The 23,125-nt window shown below is 31.8% G+C and overlaps 1 protein-coding gene across 1 annotated transcript; it reads right to left on the reverse strand.

Moving 5' to 3' along the window:
• Positions 1–9,194: 9,194 nt before the first annotated feature.
• LOC124537129 (U-Kazal-Dg21.2-like) lies at positions 9,195–16,319 on the reverse strand. The gene is made up of 4 exons (XM_047113865.1): positions 16,185–16,319; positions 13,138–13,287; positions 10,486–10,692; positions 9,195–9,359 (listed from the first exon to the last, which is right to left on the reverse strand). Exons 1-4 carry the CDS (start codon positions 16,222–16,224, stop codon positions 9,256–9,258), a joined length of 501 nt encoding a protein of 166 aa, XP_046969821.1. The 5' UTR covers positions 16,225–16,319; the 3' UTR covers positions 9,195–9,255.
• Between the last annotated feature and the right edge of the window lie 6,806 nt (positions 16,320–23,125).

Consider the following 23,125-nt stretch of genomic DNA (forward strand, 5'->3'; position numbering starts at 1 on the left):
AATGTGTATTTTTATTACTAATGACCACTCGGATTAATTTAATGCAGCGAGGACAGGGTCGAACTAAGCCAGATAAATGTTCTTTGACAATACAAGCTTTTCCTCCTTTCATATAAAAGGAAAGGGGGAAAAGTCTATCAACATACCTATCTGGAAATGTTGCTTGATATTTCGATAAAACTTCTATGTAATTGAAAAGAACAAAAACACATCAAATCAAAATCAATTTTTCAACACGTTTCATGTTTAACTTACAATATTATATTAATATATTAGTCAGTCTGATTAATGGTTATATTACAACGCGGCTTATGACATATTATGTTGATGAATATAGTAATTTATAAAAAGATACACGACACATGAATAAATATCAATTTTTGTTAAAATTCTTAAAAACTTGTTTTATATCGTTGCTACTTTAACGTAGGTGAGTAAGTTTGTTATGCACCTATAGTTCGCGCTACCTGTGAAAGGGCCGCTTTCAAACTATGTAGTAAGTATGCATACTGTCTTAACTCTTAACTGAATAGTTGACTAGAAATCCTTAAAATTTCCGCTTTAATAAAATGACGTAGGTGACTCTATAATATGCCTTATAAACATCAAATAATTAATGTTTTTGACGTGAGATTTAAATGTATTAATACGCAAATTTAATATCTGTGGTATAAATAAGGGGTAATCTTCAGACTTCCAAAATTCAAACTAATTTAAATATAGAAAATCAACTATTTCCTAGTACTGAAAATATTTAATAGCTTAGTAATACACACATACAACGTTACACAAACACATTTAAAAATAGTAATAAATTTCAAGCAGAAATTAGAATAAGCGCCCTTAATTAATGATTTAAATATATCTCACTCAAGGGTTTAAGGAAACTTACACCTTTGCAGGATGAAATATCTATCTACTAATCCGTAATCGTCTTGTTAGCTCTAAGTGATCTTCTTAAGCGGAGTGTAGGCATTTGAATATGCATGTTTTTTCTTTATTTCATATAGGTCGTAGTAAACATACTAGTAAATATAAGAGAGAGTGGCATAACCTACCACGGACTTGTGCAAAGCACTACCACCAAGTATATGACACTTATTTACTTGTTACTGTAGTGCACATATCATATCTATATATTAATCGAAATTGGAGTGTCTGTTTCTAATATTAAATCGCTTTTTAAAATCATTTGTATGTATACACGGTATATATATAGTTTTTTCGTATCTTGTCTCTCTGTCTGTTTATTTCTTCCGGTTAATCTCTGGAAAGGCTGAACCGATTTCGATGTGACTTCCAGTGTCAGATAGATTATGCAATGAGGAGGAATTTTGGTTACAACAACAACATTATTGTTAAAATTCAAACGCAGTCGAAGTCGCGACTACAGCTAGTGTATAATAAAATTTAATATTAAATTAGAAGCATTCCACTTGGAAAAGATCAGCATTAACGTCACGACAAATTACATGATGAATGGAGTCTGAAGGCAGAGCGGGGGGTCTTAGAAATGAGTAATACGTTCGCGGGATTTTACTCTGCGACGGCGACGCTTTACTTTATAAATATTGGTTTCATAATTTCATATTATCTATTTCATTATTATTTGCTTGGATTTATTCCAGATGTTCATTTGTTAGTTTTAAAATAATCGACCACAATTTAGTGTATTCATATTTACATTATAATAAGCGAAATATGTATGTCATATATATATGTCACCGTAAGATTACAAAAATTCGTTAGATTACAATCTGACGAGTCAGATATGTACAATTTAGTATTTTGTTTTTTTTTTTTTTTTTTATGTTATAGGTAGGCGGGCGAGCATGGGCCACCTGATGGTAAGTGGTCACCATCACCCATAGGCAATAACGCTGTAAGAAATATTAACTATTCCTTACATCGTCAATGTGCCACCAATCTTGGGAACTAAGATATTATGTCCCTTGTGCCTGTAGTTACACTGGCTCAATCACCCTTCAAACCGGAACACAACAATACTGAGTACTGTTATTTGGCGGTAGAATAACTGATGAGTGGGTGGTACCTACCCAGACGGGCTTGCACAAAGCCCTACCACTAATTATTACATTATAACGTGGATAGATAGATATATTTTAAATTTGTTTTTTTTATTATTGCTGTAATATCGAATTGTGATACAATCCTGTAATCATATGTATACAGTGTGGCATTTTAAATAAATAAATAAATGATTGCAATTTAACGTATTATTTTTCTGTTTGTCTGTTAGGTTACAATCTGTCTCGTCAGATGGTAATCTAACGAATTTTGTCATCTTACGGTGACATATCTACATCGTAAACTCTCATAAGTCTCCAGATGATATATGGATCCACATACCAAGCTACGTGTTAGCTAAATAGCGTTACGAAGATTTAATACAAACATAATTGTTATTTGTATAGCCGTTGTATATTTTTGCGTATTAATCAATACTATTTAAAGTTTTGTTTTAAATTACAGTAAAATAGTATGAGTTTTTTTAAAGAAAAATCTTGAAGATCGAGATTTACCACATTAAAACGAAAATATATGAGAAATTTGAATTTAGTCGATCAAAGAGAAAGTTATCCGTTTATTTGCAAACTAAAAATACCAATAATTTCTATGACAGGTCTTAGCGAATAATTAGTGATTTTAATTCCATTCTATGGACTTTCTTAGCGACCAGTCCCAGCTGGGCACGGTTGCAATGCTGATTGTTTAGTTACAACTAGTTTTATTGGTATTCTAATTGTAAAGCGAGGTTCATTTCATTGATTTATTTTATTTTATTTCGAATATATTCCGAACACGGTGGTAGAATTTTTCAATATTTTAATTTCGAATTTAGGATATAAAATCCAAATCCAAAAAAATTATCGATTTGCCCAGTACTGGGATATTAACGGACAGGCATTGCACCTAATTACTATGTCAGCTAAAAGGCACTGTTTAAAAGGAATTCTATGTATTCCATTTTTAAAAACATACTAATTTAAAAAAAGTGTTTTTTACTCTTAGTACATAACACTGTCACATAAATTTTTGTTCCGCGGGTTTATATGTGTTGTTTAATTAAAGTTTCCGCATTTTTACATTCTTGTTTATCCCAACACGGACGGATATTTCCTAACATTTATGTAATGAAACGTAAACAGTTGCATGTTATGAAACTGTTAAATTCTTCTTTCATTCAGTCGAAGTTATTATGTTTATACAGCTGTACTGATATTTACTCTCTTAATGAAACGGTTATTTTTTTATTTATCAAGAAAACAGGACAGAAAATTGGCTACTTGGTGGTAAGTTCGTCTGTAAATATTAGTGCTTTTAGAAATACACACAAAACTGACGCGTAAACTATTAAAGTTAGGCCCATGAAAATGTTGTGTAGGATCGTTAAATTAAGATGACACCCCTAAGAAAGAATTTTGCAATACTACTTAGGGGACAAATAGGGGTTTACATTTTGTATATAGATTAGTTTGGAAAACCTCATTTTTGAAGTCAGAAGTAAAAAACTTTTTTTGAGCTACTGATTAAAAATGATTAGATAAGTATTTAAGCGTTTCTGGATATTCTTTAAGAGTTGAAAAACACATAATAAAGAAGTGTACAAAGAGTTTTCCAATTAAAGTAAGGGCTTAACGTAATATTTTCTTATGGTAAAGGTTGGCGGACGAGCATATGAGCCACCTGATGGTAAGTGGTCACCATCACCCATAGACAATGAAGCTGTAAGAAATATTTACTATTCCTTACATCGTCAATGTACCACTAACCTTGGGAACTAAGATGTTATGTCCCTTGTACCTGTAGTTACACTGGCTCACTCGCCCTTCAAACCGGAACACAACAACACTGAGTACTGTTATTTGGCGGTAAATAACTGATGAGTGGGTGTTATCTACCCAGACGGGCAATATAATATAATATAATATGTAAATACATTCAACTTCCATGCAAGTAATGCCTCAGATAGTTATTAATAGTATAAAATAAAGGTTAGTTCCATTCTTTACTGCCACACGACTTAGATAACTATTTCAACAAGAATCTTGATGAAGATCTTATAAAGCAATAAGTGAAATACCACACCTTTATTAAAAACTTTACCTCATAGCTGATGGCAGGCGAAGTATGACTTACATTTTAATTAACCATTTATTCATTGATTTTACAAAGCTATTCAGCTAACAGCAACAACAACAGCCTGTGAATTTCCCACTGTTGGGCTAAGGCCTCTTCTCCCCTTGATGTTCTAATGCGGGTTGGAAGAATACACATGTGGCAGAATTTCTATAAAATTAGACACATGCAGGTCTCCTCGCGATGTTTTCGTTCACCGACGAGCACGAGATAAAATAAACAAATTAGGCACATGAATATTCAGCGGCGCTTGCCTGGACTTCAACCTGCAATCATCGGTTAAGATGCACGCGTTCTAACCATCTCAAAAGCTATTCAAGATTGACAAAAGACGGTCTGTCAGTATTTGGTCCTGATGTGACAAAATTATTTCTGGCTATTTAAAATATTATGCAAAACTTTATCGATAGGTTTTGATTTGTTGCGCGTGTATGCATGTTCTGTCCATTCGATATATCTGTATTATTTCCGAGAGGATATTCGAAATGTTTACATTTCTTAATATTCGTTGTACATTTTTTCCTTGAAATAAATGTCAAATAAATTTTTTTCGCAGAATGTGCAGTTTCAACTTTATTATTACCAATATATTCTTCGAAAATATTTAAAGAGTATTTTTAGACTAAATTCTACGTGCGCGCTTATATATTTATATAATTTATAAAGTAAAGTATATATTAATGATCATCTTCTTCAGGTCTATTTTGGTTTATGTTACCATCCTCAACAGGAACTAGCCAACAATGATATTCTATACTTCATCGAACTGATGGAAGACCATATCTTAGTCCCGAGTTTCGTGCTCGTTCTTCTTCCTTCTATTCCGTCATGATGATTGGATCGAATGGCTTAATTTTATTTTAAAATACCTGAACTTTCGATCACATGATTTGCATAAAATTAACGTTGGATGCACTCAATTTCATATTTCAGTCACCCAAATTGAAATTTGAATGCAAATCTCGATTTTATCCTTTATTATAGGATTGACTGTTTTAATAAAAGCATAAAATTAAATAATAAATATTCCAATTTTAAAAATATAAATATCATAAACCAAATTTAGCTCTAGTCGAATATTCTACTTAATACATAAGTTTTTCTTTAGTATTTTACCTGTACTATCTATTTAACACATTACTGAACCACTGAGCATCAATAATTATCGTTACTGTCGGCTTCAGGGTTTGAAAGATGAGTGAAAAAGTGTGACTCCGGGCACAACAGATATAAAATCTTGGTGCCCAAGGTTGGCGATAAATTGATGGTGTAAAGAATGGTTAATATTTCTTAATGCGCCAATGCCTGTGGTGACCAACTACAACAGGTAATATGCCCGTCCCACTACCAATGTTATAAAAAAACATAGGTTTGTAGTATATATGCAACTTATATAAAATAATACATGGCTTCCTAGTTCCGAGTATTGAAGTGCTTTTCCTATGTGAGGAATGGTTAATATTTCTTACAATACCTTTTGGTTGTACTGACAATTGACAACCTATGACAATCGACTACTTTTCAATCCACCATAAATTATAAAAACACTCATAAAATTGCGATTCAAAGGTACTTTTTGAACGTGAATGTATAAGTTAAGTATGTTTTGATTTGATTTAGTAACGTGTTTTCATTCTCGATAATAAAGTAGAAGCCGGAACAGAAGAGTTTATTATTGTAATATTAAAACTCTTTGAATTACCATAATTGCCCAATTTATTATACGGCGTGGTCCAAAACTTTTTCAATAAAAACAAGTGCTCTCGTCATTTCATCAGTAGGCAATCCCTTCTTTTCTTATAAACTCTGACAAACAAAAGCTATTGAACACTCTTTGGAGACGAGCCAATATAATGCAGATAATATAAACGTAAGCAAAAATTATTTAGTTCTATTAGGATATTATTTATCCGTGTCTAACTCTGTTACCAATTATTATATCGCCACACTTATACAGTTTCTGGTTTGTTTTTTGAGGGAGGGGCCAAAACTACGGCGACAAGAAGAATAATATTTTTGATCCTATGACTATAGAAAGATGCTTTATTGTAAGAATATGTTCATAATTATCACATTAGCAGTATATAGAACGACACAAATTAGATGTAGCATCGGAAAATGCAATGGAATGAATATAAAACCGATTACTGCCGATTTACACAACCAATAGAAATAGCTCCCTATCGCGTCATTCGACGCTATTCGTTGCTATAGATTCTCGCGTCAGAGAAAGCAAGTGCATGTTAATCGACGCGTCAAATTGACGAAAATATTAACTCATACGATATTACAAGTTATTACGTTTGTATAAAGATCGTATTCGCATGAGAAATAAATTTTGATAATTTGGGATAGTGTACTCAATTCGGATGTGATCGGTTTTACGAATTTTGCCGATGCGACATCTAAGTTGTGTCGTACTAAACATGGATGAAGATAACCTAATTATATAATAAAAAGCATCAGTCACGAGTCGGTAGCTTTGAAATGTCAAAAGTTGACAGTTCATGAAAAATAATAAATAAGTAATTTTGGATTCGCCTCTTCTCCATCGGATGACATTGGCGAAATAATCTGTGCCTTTTTGGTACAAATATAAGCCAAAAAATACCTATGAATTTACCTGTTATTGTTTGTGTTTGTTCCACTTTGTAATTTTTTTATGTTTATACATTGATCTTAATTATAATTTATGTTTATCTAGATAATTTTTTTCTATTTTTTGGGTTTACAAAGAACTATTATTATTATACCTTCATATTTAAATTAAGCCTGTAACAAGTATGTCAACAAAGCTAGTTGAGAGAATAGACAAGATGGCACACGAGATAATTATGCCAGTTGTTGGCACGTCATTGGGGACGGCCTTACCCCTAAAGTAATATAATAAAACCCGGCCATTTATAGTCATAATAAGAAATACAAATTGATTAAAAATGGTGATGTAAATACTAGTTAATGTTCGAATTTATTATACGAAAATGATCTATAAGCAACAACATTTTCCATCTAAATAATTATAACATTTTGATTATGATCAAAATGTTATTATTATTAATGAGGCTGCGACTGCTTCTGCGCCGGGAATTCCCTGTAACTTGTGACCACACGGCTGCGGTTGCATCGATCAGACCGTATTCTTAACCAAGTAGGTACTTTGTTGACGACATTAATGCACTTACGTAGAAACAATGTCATTTTTATTAATTACAAGTTGTCGCCTGCGGCTTTGTTCGTTTTATAGGTTTGGTGGCCGAGGCGGATTTACAAATCTGCCGCTAGTAGGCTAGTAGGCTATTCAATTTTTGCCACCCCTACTTTTTTTCTTGCAACATTTATGGTTTGTGTTCTATCATTACATTAATTTTTTCACGTTATTATTATGATTATAAACTAGGTGATATTTCTGTCAGTTACTAGATTATTTTTCCAATCCGCTATGTAGTGACGAGTATACGGATTACGGACGTAATGTGTATACATATAATTATAAGTTTTTTTTATAATTTCTTTATGATAATAACAAATTTGGGCTAAATTAGCCGCCCCTCTATATCTGCCCGCCCTAGGCTCCAGCCTACTTAGCCTGTTAGTAAATCCGCTACTATTTTGTGGTTATGTGTTTGGCAAAAAAGTAGCCTATGTCCTTCCTTGAGTAAATTCTGCTAATGGAGTATTTGTAACGTTTGAACATTTGTCGTTCGGTTGGCCTTGTCCATGTTTGTATGTAGGAAGACTGCATATGGTTTTAAATAAAAGTTCGAGACAATACGTTATTTTATAAACATTATCTATACTTACTATACTAATATTATAAATGTGAAAGTAGTCTCTGTCTGTCTTTCTATCCGTCGTTCTTTAAGTGCCAAACCAATGAACCAAATTTGAACTCCAAAGAAGGACTCAGGCTACTTTTTTGCACAACACATGACAATCAAACCCCTGAAGTGTGAGAGAAGCCGCGGGTGACAACAAATAATATAACAATAGGAAAATACAAAAAATCAGTACTATTTTCTGTTTGTCAAACGATATTTTTTATCGTAGCTATTGACGAGCCTTCGTGATATCAATGAAAAAATAAAATAAGCGAAACATCCTATTCAATTCATATCGTTATTGTTACCAATAAATTTTCAAAATTGGAACACTCACACAGCAAAATTTTTCCAAATAAATATTTATTCGTATGCAGCAAAGTACCAGTATGTAGTATGCTATAATTATGGACACTCCACCTATAATTAATAATCATCTATCTGAAATTTAATTTATTACATCCAGTTTATCGTTGATCTCATTTACAACGCGCTGAACAATCAAATTAATTTTCAATTTTAAACAGGATACTGACAGCGAAGTTTCATTATAGTAAGTATCGCTTAATTGGTGTCGATACCTCGTGAGAACCTTCATAGCACAAATGTACATGACAGTAAATTAAGTCTCTTCAGCAATATCAGGCGCTGCGTTGAAATATATTCGATTAATTCAAATTTTCAACTATAAGTTTCATATTTTCGACGTAGTAGAAATGATTAAGCATATAAGTTAATAGTACGGATAAATCGTTACTAACAATATTCCTGACTTAATCAATGATGTTTTTGTTTGTATTTTACACATAAAATAATAAAATAACCGCTTTATGCTAAATGCATATCTATGTATACGCGACACATATACCAGAGAAACATTTTTTTTAATTTGTGTCCGTCTGTCTATCTGCTTATTTTGTTCTTGTTAATCTCTGGAATGGCGTGATCGATTTTGAGGGTACTTTAACTAGCAGAAAAATAGTTTTTGTTAAATTCAAACGCGCACTTGTCACGGGCACAGATATTACATTTATATATCTAATCGAAACATAAATATAGTGTAATAACTTTAACGAGAATATGAAAGAAATTGAGTGAAAGTTTTGAAGAAAATATATCTTCTCTCTTACCTAATATAAATTTTAAAGTGAGTTAACTGTTATTGAGAAAGTATTGTTATTAGAGGATTGAGAGTGAGTAAATAAAATAAATAAGAGATAGAACGCAGTTATTAAAATATAATTATGACGGAATAAAGATTCACTCATATTTTTTATTAATAATCGCGATGGTCGAATGCATTTGACATTATGAGTTTTTCCTTGAATATATTTTTCATTAGATGCCTTTGGCAGAATTGTAGCGGTACTTCGACGTAACCTAGAATGAAAAGCAAACTTTATCTATTTATGAATAAGCATATTATAAGCCTCTTAGATAGTCTCAAAAAGCCGAGATAACCCAGTGGTTAGAAAGCGTGCATCTTAACCGATGATTTCGGGTTCAAATCCAGGAAAACCTCTGAATATTCGTGTGCTTAATTTAAGTTTAAAATTCATCTCGTGCTCGGCGGTGAAGGAAAACATCGTGAAGAAACTGAAATTCTATCACATGTGGGTCCACCAGCCCGCATTGGAACAGCGTGGTGGAATATGTTCCAAACCTTCACCTTATCCCCTAAGGCCTTAGCTCAGCAGTGGGAAATTTACAGGCTGTTGTTGTTGTAAGCCCCTTTTCCTTTTGAGTAAAAGTTAATATCACATTATTTTTGTATTAATTAAAAATTTTAGGAAATACAATTAACTATTTACCAAATTATACAGGGTCTAAATATATACTAATATTATAAATGTGAAAGTAACTCTGTGTGTCTGTCAGTCTCTCTTACACTGTCAAACCAATGAATCGAATTTGATGAAATTTGGTATGAAGCAAATTTTGAACTCGAAAGAACTAGTTAAATAATACAGCCGCTTGGGGGTTGCACTTAAAGCACTAAGCAAATAAACATAATATATAATATGGAATACGTTGTGAAAATTTCGTTAGAACTATTTCAGAGTATAATAACCCTTGATTTAGTTATTCTACCGCCAAATAACAGTACTCAGTATTGTTGTGTTCCGGTTTGAAGGGTGAGTGAGCCAGTGTAAATATAGGCACAAGGGACATAACATCTTAGTTCCCAAGGTTGGTAGCACATTGACGATGTAAGGAATAGTTAATAAATCTTACAGCGTCATAATCTATGGGTGACGGTGACCACTTATCATCATAAAAAAAATTGATTTCATTTATAACGATACTAGTTGTCATCTGCGTCTTCGCTCACGTTTTATGAGATTATCATGTGTTAGGCATAAAAGTAGTCTATATATATATATATCCTTCCTTGGAGTTCCAATTTGCTTCATACCAAATTTCATCAAATTCTGTTCAGTTTGGTAGTGAAAGAGCGACAGAAGTAGATATTATAACTCATATGGAATTTATAAGATGTTCCAACCTGTGAAATCGTCGTCTCCTCTGCAATTAAGCATATCTAGATAACAACCGTTAGTGAAAGTCCTGTACAAATAGTCTCTGTATTTAGAAGCACCGCATACGGGTCGGTAATGACTGGGGCAGAACACGGGACAGGATTCGCCGTACATGCGTCGCGTTTGTGCGAAATGTGCCTTTATGCAATATCTCAGAGGTGTCCTTACGAAATCTGAAAGATATTTTAATACGATAAATATTGGTGCTATACCTATCTATAAATTTTATAGCGCTGAACACCTATTAACTCCTTTTAAGTAAGCACTTATCATAGTTTCTACAGAAACCACGCTGCTAAAATGCCGGAATTTACCTTGGTTTGGAAACACCCCTATATTATTTATCTAGAAAAACGCACTCGTTTCTCCACGTGGTGTATGTGGGACTCACCGGTGTACTGTTTTGTTAGTGGGTATTCCGGTGTGCCGGGGCGTACTCGGTGTCTTGGGCACCGTCTAGTCCCACATACTCCCCACTACACGTGGGGGAAACGCATAGTGCGTTTTTCCAATGAAAAAAAAACTTTAAGTTCAGTTATTGCCTCGCCGCTCGGCGTAAAGGCTGTAAAAAATCGTGTTTGCTATCTAGTTTTACATAAAATTGCTTGCATAAATGCCAGAGGACGAAACTGTTATTCCAATAATTGCTCTATACTAGATGCTATCATTTTGTTCGTTGTTAGCTTAACAACTTAACATTTGTCATTTTTTATTTTGATATTCGACTCTAGAATAAAATTTAAATGATTTCTATAACGTAAAAATCGTTAGTAATCTTTGATGGCTGTCACTTTATTAGGTTAGTTTTGTGCTTTGATAGAGGTTTTCAATTATGCAACTTGAAAAATAAAACAAAACACAATTAAAACCGCATTCGATTTGGTTAAGATTTATTTGTTTCAGCCACTGGAATATTTGGGCTCTAATACTTTTAGAGCATAAATATGTTATTATAATAAGTACGTCCCTTATATTCTACTATTCTATTATATTCTATCTCGCGAGATTGTGAACTGTCGAAAGATTGTGTACTGTGACATACTGGTTATAATTTAACGCATTATTATTCGGTAGTCAGTGTTGGGCAAATTTTAATTGCAATTAAAATTAAAGATTAACAATTAATTAATTGTTAATTGTTACTACTACAGTTAACAATTAATCAATTGTAATTGTGGAAAATCACAACTAACAATTATTTAATTGTTAACTGTATTAGTAACAATTAACAATTAATTAATTTTTAATTGTTTTGTTAATTTTAATTAAAAATAACAATTAAAAATACTGCTGTAAAATATAAAGACTTGAGCGAAAACGACGACTTGAAATGTTTTTGTTTTATACCTACGCTGAAGAAATATTTATCAATGCAACTTTATATTATATAATATAAAAATAAACACTTTTTTTCTGTGGAAAGAGACATTTAGAAAAAATAAGCTTAAAACTTAGAGTCTTTGACCACATTTTTATTCGTCTGAAGTCTAATACTTATAGCTTAATTTTCCTAAAAATTTACTAATTACATTTTGATGTATAAAGTTAATTGTTAGTTTTAATTGTTTTATAAAACAACTAAAAAAGTTAATTGCAATTATTTTAATTGTAAGTTGCAATTGACATACGTTAATCAAATTAATTTAATTGCAAGGTGCAATTAAAAGTGTAATTGCGATTAATTTAATTGTAATTAATTTAATTGCAATTACTTTTTTAGTCAATTAATAAAATAATTAACAATTGCTTGATTAATGCCCAACACTGTCGGTAGTATATGATCTATCGAAGTAAATTTCAATGAAATTATAAAATCTTATGAACTATCAAAATTGTATTTGTTTTATTATAAGTCGAAAAATACTTGTAAAATTATCAATGTTTCTCAAATAAATTTGCATGTTTTGTAATTATAAAACTATAACACTCTACTAAAAAAACGAATTAAAATCCGTTTCGTACATTTAAAGATACATACATAGGGATAGACAGACAGCGGAAAGAGACTTTGTTTTATACTACGCTGTGATAGCAGCAATCGCGTTTGTATTGCTGGCATTTATTGAAACGGTCCGTTATCCGCTCCGAAACTCATCATTTCGAAATAAACCTTTTTCGAACTAAAAACAAAATAGCAAATCCGAATTTATATGCCGGAGTTATTTCGTTGCAACTCCGTACACAAATAAAAAACATAAATATTCAAATTGAAAAGCTCCTACTGTTTAAGTCCAGTACATAAGTATAGAATAACTATAATAATACTATAGTATATTTTTTCTACCTCTGTAAGACATACAATATTTATAGAGGTAGAAAAACCTAGACAGACATGTGTTTAGTTCTCGTTTCAGAGCTATGTAGCATATAAACAAAATATTTGATTATGAATCATTTAAAACTATACATAACGTATTTTTATGTGTTTTTAAATTACATTTGCTTACTTTAAAAAAGAACATGAAATTCAAGAGGCTTAGATGTACATCTACCCTATCTCTTTATCTACATTATGTTGTAAGTCAAATAAAGATTATGATACATATAAATAAAGTAAGAAGGTTCAATATTAAATTATATTTTTGGAAATAATAATTAATTAATTAATAATATCTTACCCATTTCATAACATTTAGCAAAACCCTCCATTGCGCATTTGCTTGGAAACATTCTGTAGGCGCTCTTATTAATTTCAAAGGCACAAACCATGTCTTCATTTTCAACGGGGCAATCTATTTGACATTCTTGGCCGAGTGATTTTGAAATTTCTTTAAGATATACAAAAGTAAAAGAAATCAAAAAATTATAAAAAAATATCTACAGCATCGTTACCACAAAATTTTCACGTACTTAATTTGTTTTCATAAATTACTCATTTTCAATTTTTATCGGATAACATGATCACGATGCTGCATGTGTCAAAAGTTTCCCACGTGTATTTACACAAACTCATATAAATAAATATAATTATTGGACAACATCACAACACAACACATTCACAACATTACACACTACTCGACCATGGAGGTTGTATAAGAGCAGCTTGGAGAAAAAAGCTCGAAACGTTCTCTATAAAAAGAGTATTGGATCAGTCTCAGCAGTTGTATATTTACCCGCTGTTACTTTACTTTGACTAAGTATAATGTTAAGTTTTAGCTTAGTGATATCGACCATGAACTAATTATTAATTACATTATTACTGTTTCATATTTTTATATATATAATAATAATAATATAATTTAAAAAAGTAAGTAGGTATTTGTTACTGCGCTGAAAACGATTGTGGCCCTCAACTCATGTGGAGACCCCAGGGCAATTGCCCCGGTTGCCCTTCCTGGATTTAGGGAAGGGCCACAAAAGTTTTCAGCGAAGTAACAAATACCTACTTACTTTTTTAAAAGTTACCGATAAAAGTAAATAAATCATAGCTTACTGATTAAAATTAAAAAAGCTTATTAATTCATAATATAATTATTAGGGTCTCCACGCTCCTGTTGATCTAGGGCCTCCACTGCCTTGCGGCCTCAGGGCCTCCAGACCCTTAAATCCAAATCTGACTCTAAATTGTAAAGTAGATTTAACTCCATTTCAGGAGTCAGCTAGGTGCACTTGATATAATTAATCTATTTGTTCCACTTTTAAATGATTGTTAATACTTTTATTATTTCCCTCGATAGCTCAATTTGTATATGTAAAATAAGATTTAAATAACTATCTAAGTGGTTTTATTTTTTAATTCTTTTGTGATGTTCCGAGTTCGATCTTGATTTATTGAATGCTATTGTGATTCGAGCGCTTTTATCTTATGTTAAAGAATATTATGAATATTTTACACTGTTATTATTATGCATAAATGTTTATTAACCGACTTCGAAAATGGTGAAAACTTAATTGGTTGATATTTGTACATGTAGGCTGTTAATGTTTTTTATTATTAATTATTATTATTTATATAATATTTATGAAAATGTGTTATATTCCTTATTTTTAATTATTATGTTTTTGTTTCATTTATATATTCAAAATTACACTGTGTAATATGCTAATGCATGGTGACACGTAGAACTTTTGCCTTCATAATTTTGAAAAGTAAATTTTTATTTTATTTTAGTTGTGATATTGCATTTACTGTTGGTTGTTCTTATGAAAAAAACACAAAAAAGTTGCAATAATATATTTAATAAATATACTGCATATAAGACATTATTAACTGTATAAATAAAATCATTGAAGATTTTTTTATCCATAACACAAATATTTAAATTATTATGTTGACACTATAACAGAAGTTGTTTGTTAATTTTCAATAGTAATACAGTGTAAGCTACGAGTATATACCACAAGCCACATATTACTTAGAGCACTCGTCGTACCATTATCGTTCGTTACACGGAATCAACCAAGAAATTTGGTTCAAATAATTTGATTTGCAAGAATCCATCTGGTTGAGTTGATTTGGAAGGAAAGTGTAGGAAAAATAAGATTACTCTCTAATTCGATTTATAAAAATCTCCTAATGTAAAGAATCTTTTTTTATATCTTTTCATTTATTGGTACCAAGTCTATTCTGAAATCTATTATTACTAAAACATCAAACACGAAATCATGTAACGTAAGATTTAAAAAGCCACATGATATTAATAATTCTACAGAGGCCTCTGGGATATCAAATATGGGTCCAATTTTATTCTCATTTGTTGACATCAATTTAATCAAAGTAGGAATACCCATTTTTGCGTCACAATATATTTACAACAATATTATGTATATGCATAATAACATTGACCACTTTGATAAAATCAGTGATAATCATTGTATGTATGCTCAATAAGTAAGGATGAGCTTATAACGCAAAGATTCCGACTCCGCAAAGTCAATAAATACTTCTTAGAGCAAGGTTTCTTTAACAAAATTCATGGCATTTATAACTTTGCCGTTTCATTAGTTCAAATGATTTGTAAAAAAATACATTGGTATAATTATTATTTAATACAAGATTATACAGATATAAAAAAAAACGTGGAATTAATACTTGTTGAAAAGAGTAACTACTGAATTTATTGTCGGTTCTTCTTACTTTTAGCGAGTTTTTAAGCCTCCGATAATATTTTCTTTCGTCAAAATACTAAATTCTAACAAATACAAATACTGTAGAAAAGTTCTAGACCATAAAATAGTTTTATAGCGTATCTATTCACCAATCAAACTCGAAACTAAAATCGAAGTTTTTTATGAATACCATATCAAACAAAAACATATTTCTCCAAATCTATTTCAAAGTGACGGAGTTCCAAGTTGACAAGCAAAGAGAAAATACAACCTAATTGATAACATCCTCCTTTTTTATGCTATTGGTTGGCGGACAAACATATGGGCCACCTGATGGTAAGTGGTCATCGCCGCCCATAGACAGTGGCGCTGTAAGAAACATTAACCTTTCATCACCTATGCGCCACCAACTTTGAGAACTAAGATGTTATGTCCCTTGTGCCTGTAGTTACATTGACTCACTCTCCCTTCAAACCGGAACAGAAAAATACCAAATACTGTTGTTTGGCGTAAGAATATGCGATGAGTGGGTGGTACCTAGACAGGCTTGCACAAAGCCCCACCACCGATTTTTTCTCGGTTTAAAAAAAATAGTATATATAAATAAAAGTCTCACCATTGAACAACACGCCAAGTAAAATCACAAAATAATTCATTTCTGTTGTCAGTCCTTTTCTATTACATAAAAGTAATCATTTTAATTAAACATGAGATGAAATTTCAATTACGATAAAACTCGGTTTTAGTTATTCATATCTCGAAACGAATTTTACATACTTGATGAAATTTTTTCCAATGTTGTTTTTTTATTGTATATTACTGGGTAATATCTGAGAGTCGAGATGGCGCAGTGATAAGTGATTGCGGATTAATAGGCAAGCGCACAGAATTTTCATGTGCTTAATTTGTGTTTATAATAAATCTTGAGCTCGGCGGTGAAGGAAAACCTGCATGGTTCATTTTCAACGAAATTGTGAATCCCACATGTGAATCCCAACCGCGTTGGAGCAGCGTGGTGCTCCAAACGTTCTCCTCAAAGAAAAGTGAAGACGGTGTGAAGACGGTTCAGTTATTGAAAATAATATTGGAAACACATAACACAATTAATTGTAGGTCATATTGACAGGATTAAAAAAAGCGCAAGTCGGTCTTGCACACTAAGGGTTCCGTACCATTATAAAAAACTTCAAAAACATATCACGTTTTTATATGGGATGTATATTTTCTTTATTTGTTTTTATAATATGAAAATAATGAAAATGTGATTCTCATAACATTGGTACAAGGAACAAACACAATCTTGTTACTCCTGTTACTCGACTGCATAGAGTCAGTAACTCTTTTGTGGGGCAATGTATAGTCTATTCCAATGGGAAGAGGAGAAAAGGTAAATAAACAACTTTGACCTTGAATTGATATGTCATTTGCGTTCGACTAGTGAGGTGAAAATAATTGAATGAATGGGTAATTAATGCTAAAGAACGATATATTTTTTTTGATTTTAAAAGTAATTTTCCGTTTAAACAAAGTCAGGTCGTAATAAAAAACTTCAGAGAATTCCGAATATGCATCCGTGCACATGATACGAAAGATGAGAGACGAATGTCTTTCTTAACATTATATTATTTTCAAAACTATAAAATCGCTATGCACAAAACTGATCTACATTTCGAGATAAGAGTTTATTTTTAAGTAAAATAATTCTTTTAACATTTTTGGTAAAAATATTATTTTTATGTAAAAACCTTACTGTATAAAAATAACTTTTTTATCTATCGTTAGGTAACTTTTTACGTTTCTAATAAATAATTCATATTATATATTACAACCAATTAAATAAATATATTTAAAAAAAATATCTATAATGAATTTTAAAACTAAAATAATCTATTTTTTATCTGTATAAATTCATTCGTCTACATTCGTTTAGCGAACATGCCTAGTTGAGGCCTCTATTTTTAATGTTCGTCATCGAGAAATGGCGTCTTGAATGTCGACAAAACTGTTTTCGTTACTTTGAAAGTGAAATTAAAGTGGATCTATGTAGTTTAGTGAAATATTGTTGTATTACAAATGAAGATATATTAATCAAGAACTGTTTGTAGTTAATCTTATAGTGGAATTATCAACAAAACACTTGTGATATTGAAAAATACGGTATGTTTTGAATGTCTCCTTTTGTCATTGGAATGAACTATATACGCTTCTACAACAGGATCCCAGAAAGCGTTCAAAATGCTTCTATTGCCAAATTTAAAAAAATTGTTAAGGAACGCTTGTGTGCAAAAGGTTACTATACAATTAGCGAGTTTATGTTTGATAGCACACCTTGGGAATGAAACGATCGCCTCCTGGCTATTTCTAATCATATACTACTATGTACCTTATAAATTTGACAAAAAAAAATAACAGAAAAAAAAGACCCGCTGAGTTTCTTTCGCCAGTTCTTCTCAGGTCAGGGTGTTCCTTTTTCCGAACCGGTGGTAGTGTTTATTTGACAATCAATAAGTAAGTGTAATGCTTTTATATTGAATAAAGGAATTTGAGTTTGAGTTTGAGTTTGAGTTTAATGGCAACATAAATACATTATCTGTGAATCCAATTGTCTATAACGGTTAATGAGATATAAACGGTCAGACAGTTGAGTATTAATAACAGATTTTTTTAGTTCTTCTTCCTGTTCAATTTTAATTTACGCATTTTTCAATTTGTAAAAAAAATCATCATATTAAAAAAACTTATAATCTCTTCGAATGAACACAAAGAAATTATTTAATTTTTTTTTTACCAAGTTTTTTTGCTGGTTTATCTCTTTAAAAATCCATTCGCAGACGGTAAATGCTTCGTATTTAATTACACAAAATATCATAATTCAAAATGTCACATAAGAACCTATACTGTGAATTGACGACACATCAATACTTATAAAAGCCCACTAGAATGAAAGTATATTTTCATTTCATGGAAATTCAAGTAAAATTTTAAAATAATCGAATTTTCTTCCAAATAGAATTACACTTCCCGAAAGGTTTGGTTATAAAAAAGTATCCCTTGCCGGTAATGGAATCGAACCTTTGTGATTGGCGACGTAAACTACGTGCGCGTTCCGACCTTTGAATTTAATTTCGGCTTTATAAATTTTAAATATGGAACTCTCAAAGTGCCGTAGAGTGATACGGCATATCACTCATTGGGCTTACCTAATTTATAAATGTCTGAATAAGGACAGGTGAATTAATTTATACTTAGAAAAGGTATTTAAAACAATATTTAGAATAACTTACATGGTACCATGTCAATTTACAAACAGTCAATACAGTTCTTCTTAATTTCATTTAAACGATATCTATAGTCTATTCCGATTAAAGATAAAAGAAAACCAACCTAGGATTTACGCATTCAATGCGACATGTTATGAGCTCAGCTATATTTTGTACTACTGACAGTTCTTGATTAACATACATTTATAACTAGTAGTCATAGCTTTGCTCGCGTTTTAGGGTGTTGGTTGTTATGTGTTGAGCCAAAAGTAGCCAATGTTATTTCTTGGATATCAACTTTGTCTCGTACCAAATTTCATCAAATTCGGTTCAGCGGTTTGGTTGTGAAAGGGGAACACACAGACAGAGTTACTTTCAAATTTATAATTTAAATTCAACACAAGTAAGTAACAGCCTGTATATTTCCCACTGCTGAGATAAGACCTCCTCTTCCATGAAGGAAATGGGTTTGGAATATATTTTGGAATATATATGCGGGTTGGCGGAATGCACATGTGGTAGAATTTCGATGAAATTAGACACATGCAGGTTTCCTCACGATGTTTTCCTTCACCGAGCACGAGATGAATTATAAACAGAAATTAAGCACATATATATAGTGGTGCTTGCCTGGATTTGAACCCGCAATCATCGGTTAAGATGCACGCGTTCTAAGCACTGGGCCACCTCAGCTCTATTCAGCCTAATTCAACACAATTCCACTTCTTTTTCATCTTCATCCCCTTCATACATATAACAATATCATCGACATCAAGTAACTCTTTTCCGTAACTCGTTTCAGTTGGCTAATAAATAACAATATTCTATATAACACGCGAAAATGTTTCTTGAATAACTTACAGTGAGTTTAATTATAAGTTCTATTGCTAATTACCAAAGTCGCTCTATAAACATAAATGTATGTATAAATCTATTTGCAGCGCATGTGATTTTATATGTCTGTTTGTTTGTTACGGTTTCACGTCTCAACTATACAACTCACCATCATGCAATTTTGGATACGTAATCAGTATAGAACAGAAATTGATACGTAAAACATCTGAAAGATAAAGACGCAAGCAAAGCTGGATACTATTGATGTATATTTATTTTTTATTTAAAAAATATAGAATTACCTACTTAGGTAGTCTACTTATGTAATAAAACGTTAATAACATGATACTATATAAGGAACGAATGAATACAAAAGAAGTCATCGTACTGAATACTTGACCGGAGAGGCTGTAAATGGAACGTAATGGAACCTTTTGTGTATTATCTTTAATAAAAGATTTATTCAATGGAGAAAATATTGTGAAGCTTATTATAGAATGAACGATATTTTACGATGCAACGGGTAAATAAAATTATAGACGACAAAGGATTGTTCCATTTTTTAAATTTAAACTTCTTGGATTAAGTAATTTTTAAAAACCAAAACGCAGATGGAGCTCACTGTATATGACAGTGAAGCCACAAAAGCAAATACAAAATCAAAAGTATATATTATACCTAACATTTTGAAATTACAAAAAATATTACTAAATTCAAAGTGGGTAAAACAACAACGAAATTACCTGAGAACATACAAATTAGTGGTGGAGCTTTGTAAAAACCCGCCAGGATAAGTAGTACCCACTTATCAGATATTCTACCGCCAAACAGCAGTAATTACTTTTATTGTGTTCTGGTTTGAAGGGTGAGTGAGCCAGAGTAACTACAGGCATAAGGGACATAACATCTTAGTTCCCAAGGAATGGCTAATATTCTTTTAGCTTCATTGTTTATCGGTGGTGACCACTTACCATCAGGTAGACCATACTCTCGTTGGCCTACCTATAAAAAAGAACTACATATCTCTATCATTCCCGTCCCAATCATTTAAAAGGCTATGTAACCTTCGCTCATACCCTTATATGTAGGTCAATGTAGTCAAATGTCAACCCATATCATGAAGTATACATTATTAGCTGTAGGTCATAGTCGTGTATATGATAGTGTAAGCACATGGTGCAGCAATTATTTTTAACAACATTGATTCATTGGCAGTTATATACCTTGATAGTTAGTGATCACAATATAAAGAACATCGCCAATGCACTGCCATTCATTGGCAACAATTTCAAATGAAATGGAATTACTATTAAGTATATACTATTTAATGATATAAATAAAACTATATAACTTAGTATACTATACAGAAAATTATATAAGTACCTATTTGTATATTCATAGTAACATTAATCACTTTGATAAAAATTGTGATAATCATTGTATGTGAGTACACGAGAAGATTATCCCTAAGCTTATAACGCCAAGTTTCCGTCTTCGCAAAGTCAATCAATCCTTCTTAGGGCAAGATACGTTTCTAAAATAAAATTCCACGGACATTTTTAACTTTGCCGTTACATAAATTCAAATCATTTGTAAAAAATACATTCGTAAAGAAGATATATGATTAATGACAAGGTTATACAGACGACAAAAAAGCGTGGAATTAATAGTTGTTACTTCAAGGGCGGATAGATTGCATAAATATATAATTGCAAATAAAAATGTTAGTTAACATGACTGTATTTTTAAATATTGGAAAAGAGTAACTACTGAGCTTCTTACCGGTTCTTCTCGGTAGAATCTATATTCCGAACCAGTGGTAGCTTCACTTAACCTAGTGTTGCCCAAATTCAGTCTTGGTTTTGTTCTTGCGTTTTTGCAAGACCAAGACCAAGAACAAGACCGCGTATTTTTAGCAAGACCAAGACCAAGACTGACCGTGCAAGACTTGAGCAAGAACAAGACATAGCCTGCAAGACTCTTGCGTCTTGCAGCTAGGACTTAGCGCTATTTTACGCAGTAGTTAGGTGTAACAGTTCGGTGTATAGGTACGCTTAGGAATTCTATGAGACGCATAAAACTGTATCAAAGAATATGAAAACCTGGACCTATGCGCATTACGACCAATACCATAAACATACCTACACAGCGAATAAAAAAATATCCATTAAAATCAAACTGAGTGCATGCATAGTTGTGTTTTAATCATCGGCACTTTGATAATGCGGCATCAAATGTTTTGTACTTACTTCTCCAAGAAATTTGCCGTTTTTCGGAAGTACATGCTTTGGACAATCGTTGCCGCCGCGCCGTAATCACAATATTTGACACTATTTTATGGCCGCCACAGGGCGTTGGTATACTCATGCAAAATAATTTCGAATTTTAAGAGTACCTACAGGTGTTCCAAAGAACAAAAAATTTTCAGAGTGCTTAGAATGAAAATGAATACATTATAATGATCACGCAAGTAGTATTATGATTAAAATAAAATGGTAAGGATAGGTAGTAGATATCATAACAATTTATTCTGGTAAGTATATATTATAATATTGATTATATAGTTTTAAACTAATTACTTATGTACTATTATTGTACATTCAGTCATTATATTACAAGTTTGTTTTTATGAGAAAATGTGATTCTCATAACATTGGTACAAGGAACAAACACAATCTTATTACTCCTGTTACTCGACTGCATAGAGTCAGTAACTCTTTTGTGGGGCAATGTATACGCTTCTACAACAGGATCCCAGAAAGCGTTCAAAATGCTTCTGTTGCCAAATTTAAAAAAATTGTTAAGGAACGCTTGTGTGCAAAAGGTTACTATACAATTAGCGAGTTTATGTTTGATAGCACACCTTGGGAATGAAACGATCGCTTCCTGGCTATTTCTAATCATATACTACTATGTACCTTATAAATTTGACAAAAAAAAAATAACAGAAAAAAAGACCCGCTGAGTTTCTTTCGCCGGTTCTTCTCAGGTCAGGGTGTTCCTTTTTCCGAACCGGTGGTAGTGTTTATTTGACAATCAATAAGTAAGTGTAATGCTTTTATATTGAATAAAGGAATTTGAGTTTGAGTTTGAGTTTGAGTTTAAGTGTTTAAACGACATATAGGTCAGTTGATTTTTCAAATTTCTTATCAAATCTTCAGTAATTTATTAATCTGCTTGATCTTTACTATGGCTATGTTAATTCAAGCTCACAATGTTCCAATTCTAATAGGTTTTTGAAGATTTAAAATAAACTTTAATAAATAGTAATAGACTAATAGGTAATTGCAAAACGTGCAAGACTCTTGCTGCAAGACCAAGACCAAGACCAAGACCAAGACCAAGACTGGCTAAGTCTCGTCTTGTTCTTGCATTTGGGCAACACTAACTTAACCACTTGAGTAAAGTATATTTTTAATTTCATTATTTTAATTAGTATTATATTATACTTGGGGATAGGGCT

This window comes from Vanessa cardui, chromosome 17 (assembly GCF_905220365.1).
Source record: "Vanessa cardui chromosome 17, ilVanCard2.1, whole genome shotgun sequence".
Lineage (NCBI taxonomy): Eukaryota > Metazoa > Arthropoda > Insecta > Lepidoptera > Nymphalidae > Vanessa > Vanessa cardui.